This window comes from Catharus ustulatus, chromosome 4 (genome assembly GCF_009819885.2).
Source record: "Catharus ustulatus isolate bCatUst1 chromosome 4, bCatUst1.pri.v2, whole genome shotgun sequence".
Lineage (NCBI taxonomy): Eukaryota > Metazoa > Chordata > Aves > Passeriformes > Turdidae > Catharus > Catharus ustulatus.
In genome coordinates, this window is record NC_046224.1 from 40,493,070 (window position 1) to 40,520,400 (window position 27,331).

At 40.6% G+C, this 27,331-nt stretch overlaps 1 protein-coding gene across 1 annotated transcript in view; it reads right to left on the reverse strand.

The window, feature by feature from the left end:
* The window catches only part of PLXNC1 (plexin C1), a 71,252-nt gene that overhangs the window by 16,122 nt on the left and 27,799 nt on the right, over positions 1-27,331 (reverse strand). The window contains exons 10-22 of the mRNA XM_033058829.2: positions 24,204-24,343; positions 22,981-23,160; positions 21,612-21,699; positions 20,497-20,703; positions 20,195-20,386; positions 16,673-16,772; positions 15,553-15,654; positions 15,097-15,200; positions 11,361-11,402; positions 10,763-10,887; positions 10,018-10,216; positions 8,498-8,644; positions 361-538 (exon numbers count right to left, since the gene is read on the reverse strand). Coding sequence (XP_032914720.1) covers positions 361-538; positions 8,498-8,644; positions 10,018-10,216; positions 10,763-10,887; positions 11,361-11,402; positions 15,097-15,200; positions 15,553-15,654; positions 16,673-16,772; positions 20,195-20,386; positions 20,497-20,703; positions 21,612-21,699; positions 22,981-23,160; positions 24,204-24,343 — 1,804 coding nt within the window. The remainder of the gene's footprint in view (positions 1-360; positions 539-8,497; positions 8,645-10,017; positions 10,217-10,762; positions 10,888-11,360; positions 11,403-15,096; positions 15,201-15,552; positions 15,655-16,672; positions 16,773-20,194; positions 20,387-20,496; positions 20,704-21,611; positions 21,700-22,980; positions 23,161-24,203; positions 24,344-27,331) is intronic.

Genomic DNA, 27,331 nt, shown 5'->3' on the forward strand with positions numbered 1-27,331 from the left:
AATACTTGATAATCATGATATGCCATCTTATCCACTGATAAAATGTAACAACCAGCTGTACTTAAGGGCCAGCCACCTTACTTAACCCAGAAAAGGAATAGAGAAATTATAAATGCATAAAAAATAGCATCTGTTTGTTAATTGCAATGCTCAAGTCCTTGCAGAGGTGAAGCAGACATAGCTTCAGTGCTCTAAGTGATAACATAAATGATATAGTTTTTGCCTTGAAATTCCTTACGAAAGCTACATTCTATATGAACTCTGACAAGAATCAAAGCCAAAGACAGGCATTCATAATAAAAAAACTTCTCAACAGACCAGTAAATGACATGAAGATAAAACATAGTGACATTCTCTTACCAAGACCAATTTCATCCAGCTGAAGACCATAGAGAAAGCCATTCTTATTAAAGAAAGCCTGAAGGCTCTTCTCCTTGGCTTGGCCTATGGTGTCACAGTCCAGAACATTAACTGGAATAGTTTGACAGGCATCTCCACTCTCATTTTCTGGGATTTTTTCGAAGATAATGTTCACCGTCTAGGGAAAGAAACACATGTTATTCTGATTTACAGGGAACATCTGGCATAGGAAACCCACAAACTCCTGACAGATTTTCAGCACCCAAGAGATTTTCAGCATATTTATTATTAAAGTTGTTTCAAATAAAGATTATTTGAAGGAATTACACAAAGAAGCATGTTGAATTCTTCCTGTTCAAAAAAAGAAAAAGAGATATATATATCTATATATTTCCAAGAGTGTATTTTGTCTTCTGTTTTTGTGCAAATGTGTTTCAGTGAATTACCAAAAACCAACAAGAGACAAGGAAGAATTACAATGCATGTTCTAAAAAAAAGCAGATCTTTTATGTAAAATGAATGCCTTAACAGCAAAACTGTAAGTGACAAGAGATCTGATAAGGTTGCTGAGTAAGTAGTCATGGTAAGCATGATTGATTCTGAGTGGAATTAAAGCAGTGTTTAAATGCATATTTACACCAGCAGATTATGCTGAGTGCCTTATATCACACAGAAAGTACACCTCCCCTGGAGGTGTCTGCGTCTGTCTGCGTGCAGCCCTGTCTCTGGAGGCAGCACAGACAGGGTTGCCACAGAAGCAGTGAAAAAAGAGAGCATGTTGCAGCAGATAGAATCCAAAGCGGCACAGATCTGCACAGAAAAGTGCATTGTGCTCTATTAGTTGTTATTTCAGGTCAAACACCCATGTCTGGTCACAGCACCCCTGTCCCTTAGCTCACAGCTACTCTCGGCTCACAGCTCCTCTGCTAGGCTGCACACAAGCTTAGTAGGGGCTGGAGGGAGGTGCCAGTGACACTGAGCAACCATCTCCAGGGAATGTTTTTTTTGGTCAGGTCGTATTTTTCTGATCAGTTCCGGCAGATTAACTGCTTGAAGGCAGGGAATAAGGGATGAGCACAGAATTGCTAGTGCCAAGCAATAACATCAAAAATTCCAAGTGCCACAGCTTGCTCTGTGCAGTGAAATCACTGTCCAGCTCCATGGATACAGATGTTCTGGTGGAGATGTCTTGGGACAGAATTACAACAAGTGTTTCAGGTGCCAGCACTTGACTGCAAGTGGCATAGGAAAATAAATGTACTCAAACTATTCTGGCTACTGAATAGTTCTGGTACAAAATTTATCTTCTGACTGAAATGAGAGGACTGCAGGTGTGACTCTGTGAAGGACTGAGCATTAAAAAAAGAAGCAAGTAAACAATTTTTTTTCTCTGCTGTCATGTGAAGGACAGAATTTCTATCCAGGTTGTTGCAGGGACAACTTTTCTATCTTCTTAGAAAAATGGGTAGTTATCAATAGCCATAGAATAGTATTTTCTGCTTTTTACTCAGCAAGAGCAGAAATTACAACATGTTGCTGGTGAAAAATGTAGTCCAACGCTATAAAAATTAACTTTCTCTGTCTCTACAGAAGCAATGGGAGTATTAAAAACAGGATTGCAAAACTATGAAGATCATGATTTCAGAAAGACTAGGATGTAACTGAAGTAACAGGGAACAACTTAATCAGGACACTGAGATGTTTAATTGTGAGGAAAATGACTCCACGGAAAGGACAGATGGAAATAGAGACAAGGATATGTGGGAATTGCAGAAGGAGAAGCAGACTGGACACCATGCCTCAGGTTGGGATTTCATGCAGAAAATTAGTAAAAAATATATTGGCACAGCAACAAGGGAGTCATGCTTGGTTAGGTCCACAGACCAACTGAACAGACAGCAGTCCTGTCCTTGACTGTGACTGCCCTGAGGTCATGGTCTTATAGGATTAAAATGTGGACAGGGACTAACTGTTATTTTGTCCTTGGAAAACTCATTTTAATCAGTCTTTGCCCCTTCTAGTCTCTGAACTGATCTTTCTGAAGTAGCTCCTCGCACTTTCACTGATGTTGATTTGGCTCTACGTTCTTGGAAGCGTTCCTTCCTTCAGATGATCCTTTCCCTCTAACATTGTTCCTACATTGCAATATTCATGTTCCTGCTTCTGCTTCACTTTCCACTCCTTTCAGACCATCAAGAGGAACTGTGTATTTCTCTTCCTCCTTTCCTTTTCAGCACATACTCTCACACAGGCTGCACAGGAATGTGCAGCCTCTTCAGCCCTTAGCACATGAGAGCCCTCCCATTCCACTCCACTCCACTCCACTCCACTCCATTCCACTCCACTCCACTCCACGCCACTCCACGCCACTCCACTGTAGGATGACAGGACTGTAAAAAGAGAGTAGTCATCCTTCATGCAGGTGGAATACAAGTCATGTATGGACTCCTCAAGTGAAAGTATTCACAGAGTGAGGATAATAGGAATGCTTTATAACTCAAATAAGTGGTCAGATGGGAAGGAGTATTTAAACAACTAAAAGTCTCTAAGCCATGAGAGCCAGATAGTTTTGCTGATATGATTTCCTGCAGAAGTCAATCTTAAGTGATAAAGCAATTGATGGGGAGCTAGGAAAGCCAATTATTATTAAGTTGTCCCTCGGCAGCTGAAGTTTTCATAAATCAGATTCAACCTGCCTGACAGCACAATCCCTGGCTTTAGAAACCATTAATCAGAAGCTGACAGTCACAATCACTACATTTAGATAGAGAGTATAGAACTAGAAAAAGAAACAGAAGTTATTGGAAAACAAGAAAGCCTTTTTATGATCAGCTCTGCAGGTCAGAAAATGCATGAGAAATCACAGGAAGACATGTGAAAGTCACAAGAAAATATCATCAAGCCTTTTTCTGAGCTCTCTCACTTTGCAGAAGAAACAAAAATACTATTAACTTAGGGAAAGGTTCAGCAGAAAATTATAGGACATGGTTCAAGCTAATAATATCTAGAGATGAGACTTGACACACTAGAAATTATGACAGCAAGACAAAGTCACAGTACTCTTCAGAAAAGCTTTAACATGAGTTGCAAGAATTGTTAAAGGCTACTTGAGGAGAAGGTGGCACCTGCAACTACTTGTATAGGAAATAGCTTGAAACCTAGCTACAAGACAGGAACAAACTTAAAAAATTGCATTTTCACCCATGCAGACACACAAATAATGACATTTGAAGACAGTGTTTGCAGATGGCTTTTCAGATCTACAGTTTCCTTGAAAATTAATTTCACACAATTAATTATTCAGCAGAGCTATTAATAACCATGGCAGATAATAAATGAGATGTGGTTTAATAAAGCAATGTGATAATATCATATTTTCTTAGAAATAAAGAACAATAATCTGGGCTATTCAAGGACTCATATTCATTACCCTATGCATCAGCTATGCATCTGAACAAATCATATTTCCATTTATCATACAGATGAAAAAAACCCAAAAAATCCCCTTTAGATTGGTGAAAGTTAGGCAATTTATGTGAAGAGGCAGTACCAGGACATAACATGTAACAAAACTGCCTTAAAACTGCTCCCGTCTCCCAAACTATGAAATACAATCAACAGGAAAAATAAGATTGACTGCATGATCCTTTTGTAGCAGCCAGAACAGTCACCTGTGAAGAGGTTATAGAACAGTTTATAGAAGAGCTAGCCAATTAGAACAGAAAATGGTGCAGCAGTTAAATTTATGCTGGATGGGCACTACACAAAGGAAGGATTGTGCTGTTGATGCTGCAGTGTGTGACACTCAATCTGTCTCTAATCTAGAGGATTCTCCTGTAGCCAACATCTGCACTGCTCACTTTGTAGTGAGGATTGCTGTGTTCTTTTCTGCTGACAAAAATCCCCATACGTCACATGCTTTTAATAGCTTCCTTATCTCTCACAAAGTGTGACTAATAATACAACAACCATGATGTCTTATTAAGAAATCGGTTTCCTTGTCTCTGCTTTACTCCCTTACAGCCCACCCACCTTTTTTTTAACACCCCTCTTTTAACTCATAAAGCAGTTGAACACTTTAAAACAACCTTCCACTACGTGGTTTTGCTTCACTTTTAATAAAAGGCAGCTGGCTGAACAGGTGAATTAGATAATTTCTTCCCATCTGAAAATGCAGACACATTTCTGCAAAACATTCAACAGCCTAAATGCCTTTTTAAAATAAGCACTGACTACTCAAAAGAATGCCGGAGCACCAAGTCCACTACAAGAAGTCTCCCCTGGCTTCCCACAGGAGTTATACCACTGAGAATGTCTCCCATTCCAGCCTGCCATTTTCTATTTAAAATGAAACTCTTCAGTGAAATGCTAACACTCAGCTGTGGAGTGCACTTCTTCATCAGGCATTGAGCAAATTATCTGCAGAGGGGTGCAGCTGCTTGTCTGCCTGTTAGAAAGCAGGCATGCTTCCTCAGCCTGAGAAAAGGATCCATGACACATCCAAGTCTCTTTCAAGGCAGCTTTATTTCTCAGTACTCAAATATAAGCACAGCATGAAAGAGCACAGCTTCTCAGCCCATACTTGACCAATACTTTTAGAAGCATCTTTCCTTCAATTCCTCCACTTGAGTATGTACTTCAGCAGCCTCACCCTTTCTAGCAGACAGGGTTAAAAGCAGGGCATTGGGTGATCCAAGGTCTGTGACCTTCTTAGAAAAGGCATGGGGCCCTGCCAGGGAACAGCTCTAACACAATTCAAACACTACATGTTTCTAGGTTCCCTTTTTTTTCTGGTTACCAATAGCCTGCAACTTTAAAAAACCTCTCCTGATCTGTGGAGCTCACCCTGATTTTAGGAGCCTGTCTGTATCCTGCTTTTACTGGTTTGGAACTGAACTCCCACTTCTGAAAAGAGAGATTGCTATGCAGAGCACCTACACCCTTGTTTGTACCCTCTTACTGATTTGAGAATTGCACTCCCTACCACATGTATCTCTGTATCTTCAAGTGCCGACACAGCTTAAAAAAATCTGAACACCAAGTGTCTGTAGATTTGTCTGTACCATGTCCATATCACCCTCTTTTAGGCTGTATTTTTATGCTTTGCTCTGGAGAGGTAGATTTTAATGTACTGCTACTATAGGGCTGGGGAAAGGGGAAAGACAAAATACTGCAAGACTCAGAATGTAATTGCAGTGAGCAACTGTAAAAATGAACTCAAAACCTCAGACCAGAATTTATTCCATTTAGAAAACAAATCCTGCAATCCTTTAGGCAGAAATGTTCTTCCACAGTAAGGAGAAAACACTTGGTTCCCAGTGTGTAAGCTCACAGTTCCTGCATGTCAATGCAGTGCATCTGAAGTGGTGTTAAGAGAAGAACACTGACTACTTTCTCTTTAGCCCTGTTAAATGCTATTTTTGAAGGGAAAATGTGCACAGCTGGCTTGCTTCCCCAGCCCAGAAAGCCTTGCTACTCCACCTAAGTCTCTTTCACAGCACAGTTTTAGCTTCCAGCGTAAAGCTCACATACACCACCAAACAAAACTGTTTCCCAGTCCAGTCAGAACTATAGCCCTTGAACTTCATCTGCAATTTTATTGCAGGCTTCCTCTCTCCTTTTGTGATCGTTTTAAAGGGATCGTTTTAAAGCACTTCTCAGCGAAGCCCAAGGAATGCTGCACATAAACAGGGAAAGCTGATCTAGATTAAACCTATAGCTGTATCATTATCTCCTATTCAAAAAGCAGGAATACAAAGTACAAAGAGAGGAAACGAGGTTCAAGAAGGGCTGTGGGTTCCCACGTCCTCATCCATCTTTAGACACCGTTCCACAAGTGATAGCAAATCCTTCAGATCACTTACCTTTTCTCCTCTTCACTGTAGTCTGACCACAAGACCCTATCAGTGACTGCATGCAGAGAAGTAGCTCTAGAAAAAGTATTTAAAGTTCTTCAGCATTTTCAGAGTCAGCTATCCCCTACAAGGGGCTCCCAATATGAATGTGTGCTATAAATAAATCAATTACAGTAATTTCACAACCATAAGGCGCACCGGGCTATAAGGCGCACCCCCCGGGAGGCGGCAAAATTCGCAACTTTGTAGATCATATAAGGCGCACCGGACTATAAGGCGCACTTCTTTTTTGCAGTGAGGCTCCGCCCCCAGCTCCCCCCACACGGTTGCTGGCCGAGGCCCCACCTCAACCCGGCAGCCATTGGCCCCCAGGCCCGCCTGTACCCGGTAGGGGCGGTGCCGCAGGCCCCAGGCCCGCCTGTATCCGGCGGGGCCGGGGCATGGCCGCCACCCCTCTGTGCTGCCTCACCGGGGCCAGGCTGCGGCCGCTGCCCCTCCGTGTTGCCTCCATGGGGCCGGGGCGTGCCCGCCGCTGCTCCGCCCCACCTCCACCTGGCAGCCATGGCCCTGCCGGCTCCCTCCGTGGCTCGCAGCTCTCACTTCCGGGTAGGCAAATTTTTTGAACTTTGTCCATCAGATAAGGTGCACTGGACTATAAGGCGCACTTCTGGGTTCCAGGGAAACTTTTAGTCAAAAGGGTGCGCCTTATAGTCGTGAAATTACTGTACTTCCACAGGACCAGACGTTTCTGTGCAGTCTACTAGTAACAGGCATATTGAACTTGCTTGAAAATTGTTGCTCTGTACCACTACTGTGTTTTGCAACCTATGGATGCATACAGCAACATATTTAAATTTACTCTGGATCTCAAATACATGCCAGAATGCAGCACACAAACAATGAAACTAAAGATCTTGGATTATGTATTTGATTTTTAGTCATGAACTTCCTTTCCAAATGCACACTTGAAATACCTTCAAATGCAGTATCTAATAACAGCTTTGTAAGAAGAAGATTTGACTATTACTTTAACAGTTTGAAGTTTTCAGTGGAAAATGAAAATTCAGAAATGATTCACAGAAATGCTGCCATTTCAGTGAGTTTCCTATGTGGCCCAGTGAGGTAAGTCCAGTGGACTGCTGACCAGCCAAATTTTCCAGGGTCATGTAGTCTACTCCAGTATACAGCATCTTAGTACCTCCAGGTTCTTGCTTCAAAACAGAAGACAGGCAAACCGGGAAACTTCAGCCCAACTTAGCACATGGGCTCTGAAAAGGACTGAATTCTCCTCCAAAGTCACTAGCACTTGAACTGTCCTGGCATGGCTATTGCTGCCTGCCAGTTTTTGCTCCCAAGGTGTGAAGTCCACTATTCAGCAGCACTTCTCATACTCCTCTCATTATGTCAGAGAACTCTGAATGGAAGCCAGGAGTTAAGAAGCAAGGTAGATACAAAAATGGCTGGAAATATGCATTTTAAAGTTCTCAGACCTAAAATCACTTGGAAATTTTGGAGCAGAAGAGTGCTCTGGCTATTCTGAAAACCCTTTTCAGACATCCTACTCTAATAGTCACAATTTTTACATGCTCCAAAGTGCAATAACCCTGCTATCCCTTTTCATCAGTGTCACAATGACAATCAGTAAGGGAACTCCAGCTTTCAAAGTTTGGGTGCAACGGGAAAACAGGAAGTACTTCTTAGGTGCTTTGAGAAAGGCAAAAAATCTATGGTAAAATTCAGAATCTTAGCTGGACTTCCCAGATATCTTGTTTTTAACCAAGCAACTAAGTAAAATCCACCATGCTGTAACCTTGTTAATTTGAAGCTGATTTGGTGCTAATAATATGGAAACCCACAGCAAATCATTGCCTGAAGATTAGCCACAAGTAAACACAACAGAAAAATAAAACCTCCGCATTCCATTCTTTCATTCATTCATGAAGTGTAGTTTAGTTCCAATTCTAAACATATTTATATTTTTGTAGTATACTTTAAAATAAGAAGGATTTTTTAATACCCTGAGACTTCATTAAACCTACTCTGGTGATTAATGCATGCTGTGAAGTGAGGAGTAAGTGCTATTTTTGAAATGTGCATCAGTGAAACACCAGCTAGTTAAATTCCTAGCATGTTTGGAAACTTTGTCAGCAATAACAATTTTACTATCTGGGTACTTAACCACTACCTTAGTGTCTTAAGAGCCTTATTCTAAGAGCTTCTTAGAAACAGAGAAAAGATTACAGCTGTTTGTGCCTGGAGGGAACACAAGCTGGCAAACATACCACTGTTTTGAATTCAGACACTTGCCACAGCAGCCAGTCCTCGTTAAGAGTGTACAGGGCTTTGCAAGTTATTGCGTCAACAGGTCCTTTGTTTATCCTCTGATTGAGGGTTGTCACCAGCAAATAGAAAGGTTCACCAATTGTCTCCTAGGAAAGGAAAAAATGCAAGAAACGTTTATTTTGGTAATCATTAAATAAGTATGAATAACTAGAAAATCAAGTGTAACAAATGGTGTTACTTCCTTTTAAGTAACTCATTATTGTGCAATTAGAAAAGAAAATCCCTCCAAGCAGATTTATCTCATTATTTGTTTAACCTCCATCTTTTGCTTTTCAGTGTGAAAGTCTCATGCAAATAGCAAGGGACATCTGGAGTGAGTGGCAACATAGCTCACAGCCCCTTGCTGTGCACAAGCACGCTGCAGACAAGCTGCTCCTACTCCACCTGGCAGACACTTCCTAGTTCCACCAAAGAGTGGGTGGGGGGTAAGACATGCACATGTTCACATGCATACTTCAGCTACTTCTTCCATTTTCAGTCTTTTGAGAAAACAAGCTAACAACCAGTTTCCTTTTGAATTGTGTCTCTCTTCCTTGCCTCTGAAAAATATCTTGGGAGCAACCTTGTAGGACTTACCCTGGTGTATCAGCGAAAGAGGAAATGAAACTGGGGATTTACTCTCCTGCCTAAACCCCAGGACTCAGGAAAGCACCTGAGAAAGGAAGGATATATCTCTATTTCCACGTGACACTAATCTTTAGCAGCCCAGCTAAGGCATCTCACTAGCACAGCTCTGTAAAAATGTCTGGTCTATTGAGAATGTATCTCTGACAGTTCCTTGGCACTCTCCTCGGTTCCGGGAAACCGCTGTGAGCTGCTGAGCCTCAAAACAATTCTGCTGCTGTATTAATGCAAGCACTGATGAGAGTGATACCAACAGTGTGATAGCATCACATTGATAAGAGAGACAGGAAAAGTAACCAAGCACTGAAACTAAGAACAAAGTGCTATCAAGCTGCTAAAACAAACATGCTTATTTTGTTTTCATTTGAAGTAATTTAGGTCTTGAAATCTGCAATACTGCTTGGAGGTTGAAAAGTTTGGAAAGAAGTGTAGTTTTCCAAAGGATGGTGTTCCTTAAATCTCCATTTCTTGGTAGCTTTCCAACACCTTGCATAAATGGGTACAGCTGCATTTTAACATGTGTATCGATCTTTTAATATGATCGCAATACAGCTTACTGGGCTGAAATACTTGGTATGAGAAAAGGATATGCTGGAATTACAAAATTACCCAAATCTTGCCCAAATAAATGACACAATCATTGTTTGGAGGTGTGCTCTTTGGCTGCATTCCACTGATGACAGCCAGCTAAGACACCTAAACCAGAAGAGCACACACTCATAATGTTAAATGCTAGACTGAATGCTTTAAACTGATCCCTCTAACAGCTCCAATGGAAAAAATCAATTAAAGAAATTCTCTGCAGATCTTATGTAGTGAAAAGATGTACACATACCCGGAGAAATCCAGAAAGGCAGACAGACATCCAGTTTGTCAGCAATTTTTCTACCACAGATTCAGTTCGTCTGAGCAGGAGCTTAGGCTGTACATTGCTCGATTGCTCCATCAAGTCCCTTGTCAATACTTCCAAAATATGGGTAAGATAAACTAGCTTAGTTTGTAATGCAATAGTCAAGAAGGATGCGAACAAGCACCTGTGGGGGGAAAAACAGTAATGATATAATTCTGGAATTTCTCTTCCCAGTCATCTTTAATAAATGAAACACAATTAAGTGCAGTTCATATCCTAAGTTCTCCCTCCTCAGACACATAAACTGTCCACTGTTCTCTATAAAAATATAAAAAATGCAAGTCCATCTGCTCTTGTGATTATTTTTTAAACACAGAATGTGTGTCTCTAAATTTAATTTTGCAGAACAACACCTGCTTCAGTGACAGAACATTTCTAAACTGTAGAACTGTTGATCTAACTGCAGGAAGTGTTTACAGTTTTGAACTGAGTTTTCCTGCTCTTTTGCTTCTTTGTTTATATGCACCAACATTCCAATTTCTCTTTAATTGCTTGTTTTAATGGCAATGTTTTTTCTTCTGCAGCGTGTGCAGATGGAGAAGGAAAAATGCTCCAGAGTACTGCAAGCTTGTTTTGCAAAAAATAGAAAATACATTTGTGTGCTACAACCCATGTTGTTTTAGCCTGTTAATTCTTTTTCTTGAAGATGATAAGCATAGTCATACTATACCTGTCTTTCACTGAGAAATTTTTCTGCTTTTCAAGGGTGTGAATGAGAGTAACAAGAAAGTTCTTGTTACAAATTAAAGCATGCAACATGTTGAAGCTTTCATCCTTGCTCGTTTGGTCTCTGCTCTGGAATAGTTAAACAAAAATAAGCAAACTGTAGTTTGGCTATGATGGATTCTTAATGCTCAGAAAAAATGGAAAGAAACATATGGGATAAGATCCTGGCCTCAATCAAATCAGTGGGAATTTTGCATTTATTTAAGGGGTCTCAGGATTTTTTAAAAATGCATTTTTGTTTGTGTACAACACAATATAAATGTGCAGAGCACACATTTTCTGCCCTATACACAAAGCAATGCCAACAGTTAAGTTTGCCCATCACTTCCCATGATGAGATTCTGTTTTATTTAAGTAAGTCAAATACGCATTGGATAACAGCATGTTATAATTCAAACTCCTTTTACATATAAATCCATGTAACCCTCCTCATAGAGGAAAGGGAACATACTGAAAATGCAAGCTGATGTGTTCACTGAGAGAAGGGATACAATCACTCTAGAAAAAAAAAAATTAAGGCATATCACAGTACATCAGCTTACCTGTGGCATTTCTTCACTGAAGATGGATGCAAAGCCTCCTGACTAAAATATAAGGGGATAATTATAATCCATAAATACACCAAAAGTTTCTAACACATGTACACTTAACATGCCAAGCATGTTCCTGATACTATTTGAAACAAAACAATGGAAATGCCGACTTTCAGCAGATACAATATAAAAACAGACACATTAACTTCTGCAAAGGTGCTGCCAAAGAACCCAAGAAAGTGGACCCAGTGTCATCTTCAGTGTGCTGTGTGTGTTACTCGATACTGCTGAGCTGCACTAGCACAGCAGTCAGCCAGTGCTCCCCAGGAAGAGCTGTGTGCCACTGTGTCACATCTGCAAATGTGCTGGTGTGCAAGGGGTGCTGCAGGCTGCATCCTTCCTGGGTGGCAGCGACAGCCCTTGGTACACAGGGCTGTTTTAACGAAGTGACACTTGAGCTCATCTGCTTCCATTCATTTCAAGGCACTCTGTGAATATTCACTAATGAACTCTCCAGGAGATCCATGCTGGCAGTCTCCACTGAGGCACAGGTGCCACCTCACATCCAGCTGTAGAAAAAGCTCTCACACAAAAAGAAGCCCCCAGTTCTCAAACACTTTGTCAATGCCTCTTGAGCAATAGATCTACAGACAGATTTCACTTCATCTGCTTTTATCTGTCATGCTGGTAGCCCCCAGTTTCCTTATAGAATCACAGAATGGTATGGGTTATAAGTGACCTTAACAATCATCTAGTTCCAACCCCAATGCCATGGGTAGGGTTATCTTCTACTAGACCAGGCTACTTACATCCCTGTCCAATCTAGCACTGAACAATCCCAGAGATGGGGCACCTACAACTCCTCGGGACAACCTGTTCCTGGGTCTTATCACCCTCATCATAAGAAATGTCTTCCTTATGTCCAATTTAAATTTATCCTCTTTCAGTTTAAAACCATTAACCCTTGTCCTGTCACTACAGGCCCTGGTAAAAAGTCTGTCTCTACCTTTCTTATAAGCCCCATTTTAACTGAAAGGCTGCCTTCCTTTCTGAAGGAAGCTGAATCACAGCTTGCTCAGACATTCTTCATAGAAGAGGTGTCCCAACCTTCTGAGCATTTTCATCACCCTCCTCCGGACTTGCTTTAACATGTCCTTCTTGTGTTGGGGAACCTCAGAGCTGGATGCAGTGCTTCAGGTGAGGTCTCACAGGGGCAGAGAGGGCAAATCAGCTCCCTCAGCCTGCTGGCCACACTTCTTTTTGATGCAGCCCACGGAATGACTGACTTAGGGCTATGAACATACATTGGCATCTCACATCTAATTTTTCATCCTGATTGTTCATCCCTCCCTTTCTTCATTCCTCCTGTTCTATTCTACCCTACCAAACTCTTCCTCCTCTTCTTCCACTGGCTATTCCCATTTCTCCAGAATTTCTTGAGCAACCCTAACACCAACTACCAATAAAACTACACATACACACACACAGAGGGAAAGAACCAAAAGGTTAAAGTTTAAAAATATCTGTGAACAGGGAACAAGCATTAGAACATTAAACCAAACAATGTGTGAAATTGAGGGAAAACAGAAATAATTAGACAAATTTAACAAGCAAAGCAAAAATCAGGCTTGGCATTATGAACATTTAAAGAATAGATAGAATATCCATTTAACACCTACAAGCATTAAAAGCTATTAAGCCGGATTAAATACAGAAAACTGAAGCATGGGGTCCATCACTCTTTATTTTAGGTATGAGAGTCCCCCTTTAAGCAACTCATCCCATCCTAAGGGAGATGCCTCAGACAAACGGGATGAATCACTTTCCCAAGCTGCCCATCTCTGCACTGACTACAGAAGATGTTCAGTGAACAGCTTCAATTTCCATGCTTAAACAGTTTAGATTAGATGAGACAAAGCCCATCAATCACACTGGAGGACACAAAGGTTGCAATGTGGACATCATTTAAACACATGTGGTTAGTGAAGGAAGTAGCGGTTTGTCACTTTGACCCTTCTGTCAACCCTTCTGACACTCTGTTGCAATATATACTCCACTGGCTTTTCTGTTCATCTATAATATTTGTTCAGCAGAGCACTGTTTTTCTGCCACATTCAAACAGCACAAGGTATGTTTGGACACTCCTGCAAAGTAAACAGTAAGTACTTAGCAGAAAAAATTGGTATACAACATGGTAAGTAACTTACCTAACACTGTATGTTTGTAGAGAGCTAACAGTAGCAAGTGTACCTTCATGGGGTAAGTATTTCAAACTGAGACAAAATCCAACAGAAATAATTTCCAGGATATGCAGTGGCATGAGACTCACCAAGGCAAAACAGAAGCCCTTTACATTTGTACTTTACAGAGCAGAGTAGAATGGCAAGCTTTATACCTTTTTTTCTAAACTTTTTATTTGCATCGAACACAGCATTTCCACTAAGTCAGCTTCTACAGACTATTACTGTTTTGACAAGGGAAAGTATATGAAAAGGTATATTCTTAAGAATATAATCTAGGCTAATACGCCTGGCAACAAAACAAACAGAAAGAGATGCAGGAAATGGTGTCTCCTTTCCACTTTCTTCAAACCACTTGGTGATCCTCTAAAAATTAGGCTGGGGGCATAACAGTAGTACCAGCAGAGACATTCCCAGTATCCTTTGGTGTGAGAACTGGATTTAAAGTATACAAGGACTTTGCACATGTAATTGCTAAATATTATTCTGGTATTTGGTGTTGTACAAAAACCAAAGTCCCTGATTCTGACTATCACATGTATTTCACTTTATGACAATGAGCTTTTACTAGGATCACAAACAGCAATAAAGACAAGCAGTGTAGAGACGAGAGTGCAAGACTTGGCTGCAGCAGTGATGAGTGTTACATGAAGCCCAGTAGATAATTCACATCCTAATTACGCCCTAAACTAACCAAGTTTCTGCCTACTGGTGTCAGTCATACAGGAAAATATCACCACTTGAGATCACAGCTTCTGCCAATTGAATAAACGCTTGTAAGCACTGGTTAACATCATTATATAATATTGAAAGCTATGGCAAAGGCACTTATCAGCATCATAATGTGCCACACACGGAAAAAAAATAGTAAGAGAAGCAAAACATTCAAGAGAACACCTCTGGTCATCTGATGCAGTGGCACAAACTGTTTCAACTGAAAATACCTGCCTCTAAACTGAAAAATACTTAAGTACTTATGTAATTTCTAAGCATTTGAGCTGCACCCCTTTGAATCAACATCTTACCATTTCTGTCAGCACCTTGGTGTAGAAAGTCAGCACCATCTTAGAGCTATTTCTTCATCCCATAAGTCTAATTAGGAAGTGCCATGATGTTAGCTAGCACGTTAGCTAGCCTGACTGTTACTTTAATTAGCTATAGCATTGGAAGTGAAAGCACGGGCACAAAAAAAAGCAATGGATAAATTATAGTTTAGTTAAGATGGCCTGAAAGGCAAGCAGCTTAGTGAGGCTGAACAAAAAGAAATGGATACACACACAACCCTTGAAAATTCAAGCATGTTGCTTTATCGACATCAAGGCTTGGCTAAATATAGAGATATACAGCTTCAGGTGCTCTTTTGTAATTCTTGATTTAAGAAAAGTTTCTTGTGAGAACAAAGTGCAATTACGGTGTAGTATTTTCTATAGTTATTTGATCTTGATCTTCCTCAATTTTTTTACTATTAGTCGAGGCTGACAACTGAAAAACTTGCAAATATTTACCTCTGGAAAGAAAGTTCTAAGAGCGAAGTGTTTGTAGTCAAGGAAGGGAACTGTTCCAAAACTATCCACCACATCTAATTCATCCATCTGCAGTTCAGCAAATCCTGAAAAAGCACCCCCCATTCCCACCCAGAGAGTTAGTTTAGTTGACACAAAATCAGCTTCACAATTACAACTTGGCCCCCGTAGACATTTCTTAAAAAACAGTTTCAGGGAAGAGGGGTTGCTTTTATAGCTGAAGCTCTTATGAGCTGGAAAGTAGCAATTTACCTTTTTGTTGAAAGAAATACTACATGCAATCCTATTAGCTCAATGCTATCTGCTACTGCAGAGCATACAATATTAAACAGGAACTCTGATACAACACAAAAATATTCTAACAGCTACAAAATGAAAATGTTTATATAACGTGAGCTTCTTGACAGATTCAGTTCAGAAAATATGCTGCAGACCTACCCTCGCGTATTTCCTTACGAATCTCATATTCCAGCAGTTCAAGTTGCTGACTCTGCTTACGAGTTAACTCTTTGGATTTGTATCTAGTAACTATAAATGCCGCTAAAAAGGAAGAAAAAGAAATGCTGAGTATAAAAATCAAAAACCAGAAAACTCCTGTACAAGACATATTTTATTATCAAGAAACAAAAAGATTAACGTACATTTGCACAATTAGTGTTTTACTGTTGTCCCTGTGCTAGTACCCATGAGCCCTAGTTACCTGGATCCATACCCCAATTTTTAGTAAAAACCATTCCTTTTAACAAGGTCTTGAATTGTCAATCCAACTTTATTCGAAAGTGTAGCCAGCCCTGCTATATACAGCCTGCACAGTGAGACACAGACTCTAACATTTCTACTAATAGCAACCTACTCAAGGTAGCACTGATTAAACAGAAAAAAACAGTTGTTTTGAACAGAAAATCCACTTACAAATCATTAACTTTTGTAAAGCTTATTTAGAGAGAATAAAGGCATGATGTATGGTTCCTTTTTAAAATGAACTTAAAAAAACCCCAAATGAACAAACCCCTATATTTATTAAAAGAAATGAAAATTTATCAAATATATAACCAGGTAAAAAACACTCAGAAAAAACAAGGGAGCACCAAGAAGAGAAGGGGACAACTATTTACCTCCCTCAGTTTAGTAATGACCCACAAATTCATGAATGATCCAAATGAGACTGAGCAGAAACACCACAAATACTGCCTGAGGATAAGCAGTTTGTTAGGGAACATCTGCCCCAGGGACAGGAGGGTAGCTGAGTTCTGACAGCTGGAAGGGACCAAGTTGTGACACAAGGATGTCAGTTCTGTGGCTTGCTTCATGAAGTGAAAGTGAATAATCCCAGCAGAACAGACAGAAATACTGTCTTGTAACATGCCTGTGATGTGCTGCAGTCTGACAATTTGGACTTCACCACCAGAACAGAGCTAACTTTGTCCACTCTTATTGGGAACAGGATAAAATCACCAGACTATTTGTGACAGTTCCAGACATGTGAGTATGTATAGTGTTTATGTCATGGTCATACCCTTCAGCAAATCAAAAGCTGATAATACATTATTGTACTTACCTATAATGACACCCACCACAATAGGTAGCAAAATAAGAACATATAAATATATGTGTGACGATGTGGGTTTGACTTCATGCTCAAAATTTCCTAATTTTACCTAAAGAAAAGCAATGGCTATGTTAATAAAGGACAGGTATTATATCAGTGTTTAAAATGAAATTTAACTTAATTTTTTTATAAAAATATTTTAAGGCATATAAGGACAATGGTAGATTATTGGGAGAGGATCAGCAAAATTCATATGAACCAACATTAACTTACCTTTTACTGCATTTGATATTTAAGCAGGGTAACAGAGCAATGATGAAAAAATTTGGAGGTCCTTATGTACCACCAAATTTTGCCATGCTCTTGCTGCAAACTAGAGCCCTCACATGAAAGGCAAGATCTGGCCTCCAGCTGGCCAAGTGGCTCGTGCACTCAAGAGTTGCTGCTAAATATTTTGGTATTTTGAAACATGGAAGGCATGTGTTTGCCATCACAGTGTTACTCTGCTGAGCAGATAAGTAAGATAAAACTCCTAATAAGAATGAGGGAAGTAGAATTTTTCATAGACACCTGACCTACAGCCCTCTTCTCCATTTCTTCTTAGGAGAAGTTTCAACCTCTTTATGCACGATGCTGTTCCTGAAGATTGATAAGAAAAAATGCAACATACGATACATGTAAAACATGTACATGAACATGTTACAACACATGTACAACATCCCCCAGCAGTGGGCTTGTCAAAGGCAGGACAGGCATTAATTCTTAGGGATACATGAAAGTGCTGGACTTTGCCAAATGCCAAACTGAGGCATTCACCACTGATAATTATGGCAGAAGAAATTTCACAAAGGAGGATCTGAAAGAGGACTGCAAAAGCACATAAATAAAGGGTAGCTAAAACTATAAACAGGCTAGACATAAAAATATGTTCTGACACACAAAAAGAATACCACCAAGTGCCAGGGATAGAAATGAGCTTGAGATAATTGAAAAGGAGGGTTGAGTTGAAATTATTTTGGGTTACAGCAGGAAAGGCAGAGATCTGGTGATTGCAATCAGTGGCTTGTCACAGGAGGTGAGCAGCTAGGGCAGCTGCAGACTGCCAACTGGATACTCACATCACAGCTATACAGACACAAGCAAGCAAAAAACCCCACAGGCCTGGAAGAACACAGCCTTTGTGTTTCTGGGGCTACAGAGTACACAAGACAAAGCAGATCTATTTCCTTCATCAAATGTTACTTTTTCCTCTGATGTTTCTATGTTTTCACAGTTCCTATGCAAAGTTCTTACGGTCTGTGCCTTCCTAGGATCCCACTAGCCTTTTCCAAGGCTCAAATGCATTAATGGTTAAATACATTGCCCATCCTGTGACTAATACATCTACTTTTCTGGACTTGTCATGTACAACTGAAGACTTCCTAAAGCAGAAATTTCTGTTTCTCATCCTTGTTCATTGAAAACTGAGACAAAGCATTCACTTAATTTTCTGCTCCTATTTTGATTATCTTTATTCTTCACAATACCCTTCCTATCTAGTGGCCCCATTTGTTTCCTTATCTTTTATCTTGCTTACAAATCACAGACACCTGTGATTAAGGTACATCTGAATTAATCCAATTCCTATTCCTAAATGAATTTCATTTTTTTCGCATGACATTATAAAACCTTCTCTGGACTGGCAATGCCTCTGGGCTTTATGTCATCAGCAAGTGTTATTAATGCATGCCTTATTTTTGTGTTCAAGTCAGTGGAGATATTAAAGAATATCTGTATGAACATCAGCATTGCCCAGAGTCAGCTCCCCACACATGGCATTCGGTTTTTCTAACCCCTGGTGCTCTCATAATCACCATGTTAAATAGTTTACTGAATGACTTCCAGGTACATGCGATCTATCACTTTTTTGGTGTTGAGGAAATCACTCATCTTAGGAAATAAAGATATCTAGCATGATCTGCTTTCATTAAAAAGAATTTGACAATTATCTCATTTACTTACCTCCAGGTCTTTCATGAGTAATTCAGAATACGTTATAAAGTTTTACATAGAGCTAGGATTAAATCAGCTAGCTTCCATTTGCCTAGGGTTTGGGTTTTTTTCCAGTTTAAAATACTGATTTTTTTATTTGCTGCTCTCCAGTCATACAGTACATCTCCTGACTGCAGTTTTAGTTAAAATCTTTCCTACTAAGCCTATAGTGTCATGTGTCAGTCCTCCCTCAGTGCTATGATGGGAATGATCCTGTTCCTGCTGTCTTGAGCCCTTTGATCTACCTGAATCTTGCTTCTGTCATAAGAATGGCATTTTCTGCTCTGACACCTTCATGCAGACCGATCATTCTGTCTTTGAACTCAATACCTTCTTTCTTCTGGAAAACTAAGGCAAGAGATACATTTATTCTTGAGCCAAACTTGTCTTTTATACCATCTTATCCTTTTTTTCAGTGGCTCTGCTTCTTCTATGATGATCTATTCATAAGGTTTAAAAAAAAAAAGTGAGGATTTGCTACTTCTATTTTTTTCTTACGTTGGAAAAAAAATTAAGGTACTAGAAGTGCTATGTTACATGATAACTATGGCATTTGATTTGCTTTAGTAAAGTGGTGACCTTTCTATGACAGTCACTTCTATGAAGTTTGCAGGATGAGCATGTGATAGAGCAGGGCAACACTGATTTTTAAATGCAACACCAAAAGCAAAAGGCTTTTCCACGCCACAAACTGGCTCAGACGGCAGGATCCACAGATGGAGGATCAGTTAAAAGTGATAAAAAATCAAGAATAGCTTTGTTAATCTTTACTATGAGCCATATGCCTTGAAGTCAATAGAATTATTTCAGTTTTATACCACCACACACTGCAATAAGAGTCTGGCATAATTCTTTTCCTTCATAAATAGTAATCATAGCATTTAAAAAAATTCGTGTCTTTATCTTATTCATGGAGCAAATATCTTAAGACACAATTCAGCTTTGACATCCATGCTAATGTCCTTATATTTGGGCCTGGCTTTGTGCCACATGCTCAAAGCATTTTAGCTTTCCCAGTGAACATTGAATTTCACCCCCTTTTTTATGCAGAAATGCCTTCTGTCTCAGTGGTGATCCCTGAGACAGATCCTTACCTACTCCAGTAAGAAAGATTGTGGGAGAACACAATCCTTTTCCTCCTGGCCACACTGAAGAATTAGATTGCTTACAGATCTAAGATGAGGGGCTCTCCTGGAGACAGTGATGCTGTGCCAATGATGTCTGTTCTGCAGATAGGAGGTGTGACAAGCTACTGATCTCCTGGAGTTCAGCAGCAGTGAGTGCAGCTTGGCCTGCAAAGCTTACATCTAACACCACCCCAGCAACCAGACAGAAAATTAACTCGGTTCTGTCAGTGGTGTCTAAGCTAGGTAAGCATGCTCAGGTATGAGGAAGAAAACTGTACTACCAAGTACCATGACAGTATTAATGACACATTTTACTACACTTGTATAAACATTCAAACACCGCTGAATTGCAACAAAAGGGATTTCTACTTACAAAAACTTTCACTGTGGAAAAGTCAATCTTGTCGGTTCCTTCCCTTTTGAATTTGCACAGTATGGTGCTACGATCTGGCTTTTTGGTAATATTTTGGACACTGAACCATATCTTTTTGGTCTGTGCACCAGTCATATACGACAGATAAACCTCTACCTCCGTTTTAGAAATATTCAAATTATCATTTTCTTTCTAGAGGGAAAAAATTGAAGACAATGATCAGTCACTAAATGCAGTAAGAAAAATAATTCTCCAAGCACTATTTTAAATTAGGTACAGTCGTTTATTATCTCAAAACTTACATATATTTTTAATTCCAGATCAGGATCCAGTTCAGTGTGCAGCTGGTAGTTAATGAACACTGGGTCTGGGTGATAGTGTAATTTGACACATGGTATAAAGGTAGTATCCACTTTTAACATCATATCAACAACTTTACCCTCTGTTGAATGGCTCAGGCTTGGCGTTAAATAATGATACTCAGACGCATTTCCAGGACACCTAGAGACCTAGAAATGCAATAGCAAAGCTCTAACAGTCATTAAATACTCAACAGTGGGTACAATTACAAACTCAAATTCATTTTAATGCCTTCCTGACTTCACACAGATACCTGCTAAACCTCTTTTCTGAGATCAGGGCTGCATGCAGAGCATCTGGAAAAATTTCTGTGCTGTGCCCATGTCTACCTTTAAGTGCATTTGTCACACACTCTGCACGCTCCTTTAAAGCAGATTTCCCACTGCTAAGACAACTATTTCCTGCAATAAACAGGAATTGTGACAATGATATTTCCTTCTTTCCCCTCAATGCAGGTGACAAGAGAAGAATAAGACAAGCTCTCCATTACTCCTAGGCATTTGCTCTTTCTAACTTAACTCCTGAGAGAGGGGGTTGCTACAGACATCTTAGCATTGGGTCATTGTATGCTCTCATGGGTGATGTTGCTGTGTTCTGGTCTCTGTGCTGCAAGGGTCAACAAAGTGCTTACCTTCACCTCCTTGCAACCTTGGAGAAAGGGTTTCATCCCAACATCAGCTCCAGCCTGCTGCCCCTCAGTGAGGCAGTGGCACCATTTGGGCTTTCAGCACAGAGCCAGAGGGAAGTATAGCACCCCCTCCTCCAACACACCCATATGTGGAGACTAGGGAGACTCAAAAAGGACAGATATGGAGCAAGCCCCTAGACCATAAAAAAAAGCTAAGGAATTATGCAGGAGAGCAGCTTATGTGTATTTGTGATTCTGTACTAAGAATGTGTACAACTGTAATCCTGTAAGTGGTCATATTTATTTCAGCAAGGTGACTGACATGTCCCTGCAAGTGGTTGGAAAACACTGGTCTCCTCAAACCTTAGGAAGAAAACCTAATGCATCAAGAGACCTCTATTTGGTATTATAAAGGAGATTCAGACTCACTGTGAGGTTTGATCTCTGGTCATCTGAAATAATCACACTGTCCACCACATTAAAATTTCTACCAGTTGTAGTAATTTTGCGACCACCACTGCAAAAACCAAAGTAAAACAAAAACAAACATAGAGAGAAAGGGAGGTTAATATTATCTGTATTCCCACAGACATGTCCTGCATTAAGGTTCCAGTTGTGAATAAACTATTCAATTGCATTTTGCTTTGGTAACAGACAACATAATAAAGTTGAACTGCAGAACAAGATAATCTGAGCTATACAGTGTACTTCCAACCTTTCCTCATAATGCAATGGTAAATACTTTTGCTACCCCAAAACTACATTACTTGATTGCATACTCATGTATACTCCTTTTTAGGGACTCTTCACCTTTTTTTCTATTTATGCAGCCAAAGAATTAGATTTAATATTCTGTCTTGAAGAAAGAGCATCATGGTATTTCACTGCCCCAGCATAGCCCGGCCTATGCTTAATTCTTGCCTTCTTCACGACAAACCCATCGTGCCAGGCACCTCACAGGAAACATTCTCGGCAGTGTTCAGACCATCTGTCTCAGTACACAATGGTGCTTGTGTCTGAGGGCTCACAATCTCTGCTGTACAGAGTTGGAGTGGTTTAAGGTATTATTAATTTCCAGCTGCCTGAGCTGCCTCTCACCTGGAGATGAGAGCATGCATCCTGGCTGCTCAGCTGCTGCAGCTGCCAGCCCAACCCATTACCTCAAATCCTCACTCAACAAGATATCAGATTCAGAACGTGAGAACAGGTAAAAACTGTGAAAACAGAGGGACAGGTGGAAAGCTGTGCCAGAGAATATCTTTAAAACCACTCTGTAAATCTTTCAGCAGATCTGTGAGTCTCCCACGGAACACAGCAAAGGCTTGAAAAAGGCTCTTTTGGCTTTAGGGAATCATACTGTAAAGCAAGTCTGTGTACATCAGCACAATGATGATTATTCTCACTTCACTTCCAATCCACTGATACTTTATACTGTTTCACAGTATATAGCTACAGATTAAGGCTATATTAGCATCAAGAAATCAGTTAATTTGAGTTAAAATTTATGCATGGTATCCATAATTTGGGTTTAGGTTTAGTAGGAATAGGCTACTTTTGACTTCTATAAAGGAGACCTGAGGTGGGCAGAAGAAGTCTATGGAATCCAACTTGCAGCTACTATGACCTTATCTGTTAAATCATTAAAGCATTTCGCAGGTTTGAATTCATCCAACACAACAGGTTACAGCAGTCTTCCAGGCTTGCTTCAGCTGCAGTCTAGCCAAGGAAGAAGGCTCATATTGGCTCAGTGCAACTACATTTGAATAAATACATAGAAAGTACAGAAAGACAAACTGACCTGATCCAGGAGGTATTTGGTGTAATTCTAGAACATGATGGCAGAGAAACATAATGCAGGGTCATTGGTGGTGAACATTTTTTCCCATTAGCCTGGATACATATACTTTTGGCCTCTTTACGCGTTGGTGGGAGAGCAAATGTCATTTGTGTATCATTTAGCACATTTCTGACTTTAATGCTAGAGAAGAAAGAAAACAAACACTGAAACACAGATGCCACTCATTGGTGTTACTACACGAAGCCTATACCCTAGAGCAAGTGATAAGGAGAAAAGAGAACTGAATCTCTGTCTAAGCTGCCAGATGGAGGGGGAAAGGGAGAGCAGGGAGTGGAAGAGACAAAATAGGGCATCTTTTGAATGAAGTTGCCATGTGACACAATAATCACAGGAAACAGTATAGATGATCAGCCCTGGGATGAGGTTATGCAATGCAACATGAGATTTTTGCTGTTTACTGTGTACTTCTCCATGCTACCAGCATAGTCCAGGAGATAGTCAAGAATGAGAATCTTCATTTTAATTTTCTTTCTTTTTCTTTCTCTCTTTCCTCCTGTTTATTCACTCCTTCCTCTTTCTCTCTACTTTCTGTCTTACCCTCCTTCTCTCCTTTTTTTTCCTGTGGTCCCCTGAAAATTCATAGTTGAAGTAAAAATTGAACACTACCTTTTCAATGCTAGCTATGTAAAATGGGCGTCCCAATCACATGCAGTGATTGCAGCTGCACCTGAAAATAACTGATTCAGAATAAGACTGCCTAATTATTTAATTACACTGTGTGATCATCAACAGAGAAAAATAGGAGCTGTTGTATGAGAGATTTCCTTCCCTGGCATGGTGTCTGTGCTAGGATTCAAGCAGAATCCTAGAATATATGAGGAATATTTTGAAGCAGAGAAGATTCAAACAAAAGCTAAGGCTTTCCTGTGACTTAACTTCTTGGTGCCTGCTAAAAAGCATAGAGAACCACAGATACAAAACTGTCCTACTGCTGCTACAGATTGAACTCACAACCCATGCATCCCTTGTGTTGTACCCAAGCACCAAATTAATTTCCATCCTTTGGTAATTTAAAATGGAAGTATAACTAAAGGAGGGCAGAGCATCTCCTGTTTTGCTGAGGAGAGGTACATGACAATTGTTGACACAACTATATCGCTAGAGCAAAATGGATATAATTTTCACATGCAAAGTAGTTAGTGTTATTTTTTGGTTCAACTCACACATCTGGTTTACAGCCAGTGATTCCAGTCAGTATCAGTTTTATGCCTGATGCACGTGTAAAGTTTTCTCCTTTGACTGTTATTTCACTTTTGCCTAATGTAGAAATCCACAAAGGTTCAATGGATTGAATGCTGATATGCTATTAGGAAAGAAAGCAAAACAAGATCTAGTTATGAAAAGGCTGGGCAGAGAAGTAACAACTGTAAAAACAACCACCACTCAGGAATGTGGATTTTATGGCACTGGGATACATTCCTATTAGTAATTTCAAATCCTGTTAAACTTAGTCCTGGGCAGTACTGTCAATCACAACCTCATTAAAAGCCAACTACTTTTACCTACATATTTTATATTTCAATTTACCTCATAACAAAGTTGCCAAAAGGAATCACAGTCTGACATACTAGAAGATTGGTAGCATAAAAACCCAGCTTGAAATGATACATTTCATGGGACCCCTGAAGAACTAAAATACAAGGCAAGCCAAAACCCATGGTGTTGTCACTAAGAGAGATCAGATGAACAAATGAAGGCATCTTTTGTGACCTGAAAAGGGGAAGCAGGGTCAAATCCTCGAATAAAAATTTGAGAAAGCGCCCTAGAATTAGCTTTACTAGAAAGTCTTTTCAAAGTCATACATAGAACTAAAGGTACAAAAAAACTGCAGGGGAGTCCTTTGGCATCTCATTTTTACGCTAAGAAGTTCTCTAGCATTTAAAAATAACCCTAGTTTGCTCCGATGTTGTCACAGTCTTGCAGAAAAACTGTGCTTTCCTTTGTCTATATTTACTTATTCTAACTTACTAACACTTCTGAGCAAGAAGAGATATTTTTTTCCCTACTGTATTCACTTGATACTTTTGACAGCATCTCATGTTTAATCAGTTTTGCTGCTTCCCCAGTTTTACAATCACACAGACAGCTTCCTCTCTGTCTATCTTTCAGAAAACAAACTGAAACATTTAAAAAAAACAGGAAAATACGCATGTGAAACCACAAACTGTTTGGGACCTTCTCACCATTTTTAGCTTAACTTAAACTGCCTGTACTACTAGTTTAAATTGAGTTTTTAGAAAATTGTGATTAGCCTGATTTTTTCTATGCATCTGTGGACGCATTCACTGCGTAGTTCAGTCTACCTGATCCTGTTAAGGGTGCTGGTGCAAAGCTTCTAGGAAATTCCATCCCACAGGTTTTTCTCACCATTGATCATTTCATGTACCCAAAACAGCACTAAGACTTTGGGCTGGTAGCCTGAGGGGATCATCAGGGTCACAACACTTTGACCATTTCAAAAAGGTCCTGGTACATTGTCCCCACACGCTACCATAGCTCACTGAATGCCAGAGCACTACAGAGCAAATGAAGGATCTGTCACTACAGATTGAAAGCTGCAACTTGTGCCTTAGGAAAAGGCCAGAGAGTGCAAAGGCTGGGGCCAGAGGGCCTGCAAAAGGGCCTCCAAGATGACCTCTTGTATGGATAATAGAGGAAGGCAAAGGAAATCCCTCACAAAGAGCCTGAGGGGGAAAATTCACTCCCACGATGATCTGGAAATCAGTTTAATCCTTGGGACAGGACAACCAAAGCAGAAATCTAAGAGATTAAAGCCTGTTTTTCTTAATCTATATTCTGTCCTTCTGTTTGTGTCCAGCCTCTAGTGCACCAGGGACAGCCAATATCCTCACACAAATCCAGAAACCAAACCAGAAAACCACAGAAAGGAGGAAAACACTGCTTTGGGTTCTCACTGGTAAGCACTGGGGAGCCCTGAAGCACCAGAATACCACAGTACCACACAAACACATGGGGATCCCCCAGACTGCATCAGGGCTGTGAACCCAATGAGGGAAATGCCAGGCACCCATTGCTCAGGATGCAGCAGGAGGCTGCACTGCTTCAGGGCTCCCACTGATCTCTTTGCCAGGCACCACACACCACAGAGTGCTTCAGATTACCTGCCTTGCTTCCTCTCTTACACCATGAAGAAATCATGGAAAGAATTGCTCACTCAAAAAGTTTCAGTCCCCTCTGAAATCACGCCTTCCCTGAGGCTACACAGTGCAGAATCCCTTGCAGGGCATCCTGCCTTGGCCTCATGGAGTCAGTGCAGTCACAGCACTGGTAAGATGACCTCAGCTACTCAGGAGTCTGATTCCCACCCAGCTTGGCCACCATAATCTGCAATAGTTGCCTCAGCAGCCAAAGAAACCACTAATTTTCTCATGGAAAGCAGGAAGGGCCTAATGCCCTCACTGGGGTCTGTAGTGCCCATTTCCCCAGGCCAGACAGCCACTGACCTTCCAGTTGCTACATGGCAGGGGGAGCAATGCCCAGTGGCAAGAGAGGCCACAGCAGAGAGGCAGAAGGATATTTATAAAAATCACTAGTTGTGAGGCATGTGATGAAAGTGTAAACATGCAGAGAGACATTCAGAAAGCATGCACCAGGTCCTCAGGTAATGAAAATCAGCACAGCCCTGTCAGCTTCAATAGAGTTCCGTATTACTGAGCTGCAGCCTCCTCCCCTGTCGCCTGGACACACTAACACTTCCCTGGGCTATGTGAGCCATGGCAGCCACATCCTCAGAGGTGTGGCTAGCATGGCTGCAGGTCTCAGAGAGGGATCTGGCAGCAGCCCAGGTTATGCAGTGTCTGCTACCCTGGGGAGTCCCTGTCCAGCACAGCCCCTCCTGCACTGCTAACACAGGGCCCCAAAAAACTGGAGCAGGGAACCAGACTGGACAAAAAATAACCTGCAGAAAGATAATGGTTATTTACAGCCAAATCAGTTCCCCAGCCAAGTATACTCAACCCAACCACTCCAACTGCTGCTCTCGCAAGGGAGGGGGAAGGTGTAAGCATAGAAACCAGCAGCTGGAATTAGGAGGAGGGCTGGGGCTGGCACTGAAAAAATGTATATTAATCTAAATGCTCAGCTGGGGTTGTGGGAAAACACAAATCCTCTTTCTCCACTCTCCAGTATGTTCTCCTTAAAGCACAAGCAGTCAAAGGAGAGCAGGATTTCAAATGCAATTTCAAGCTCTCTGAATGGATCAATCACTTCTAAATAAACATCTGCCTTTGCACTGCCTCTGGTGCTTTCACTGCCTTGTCCATCACTGTCT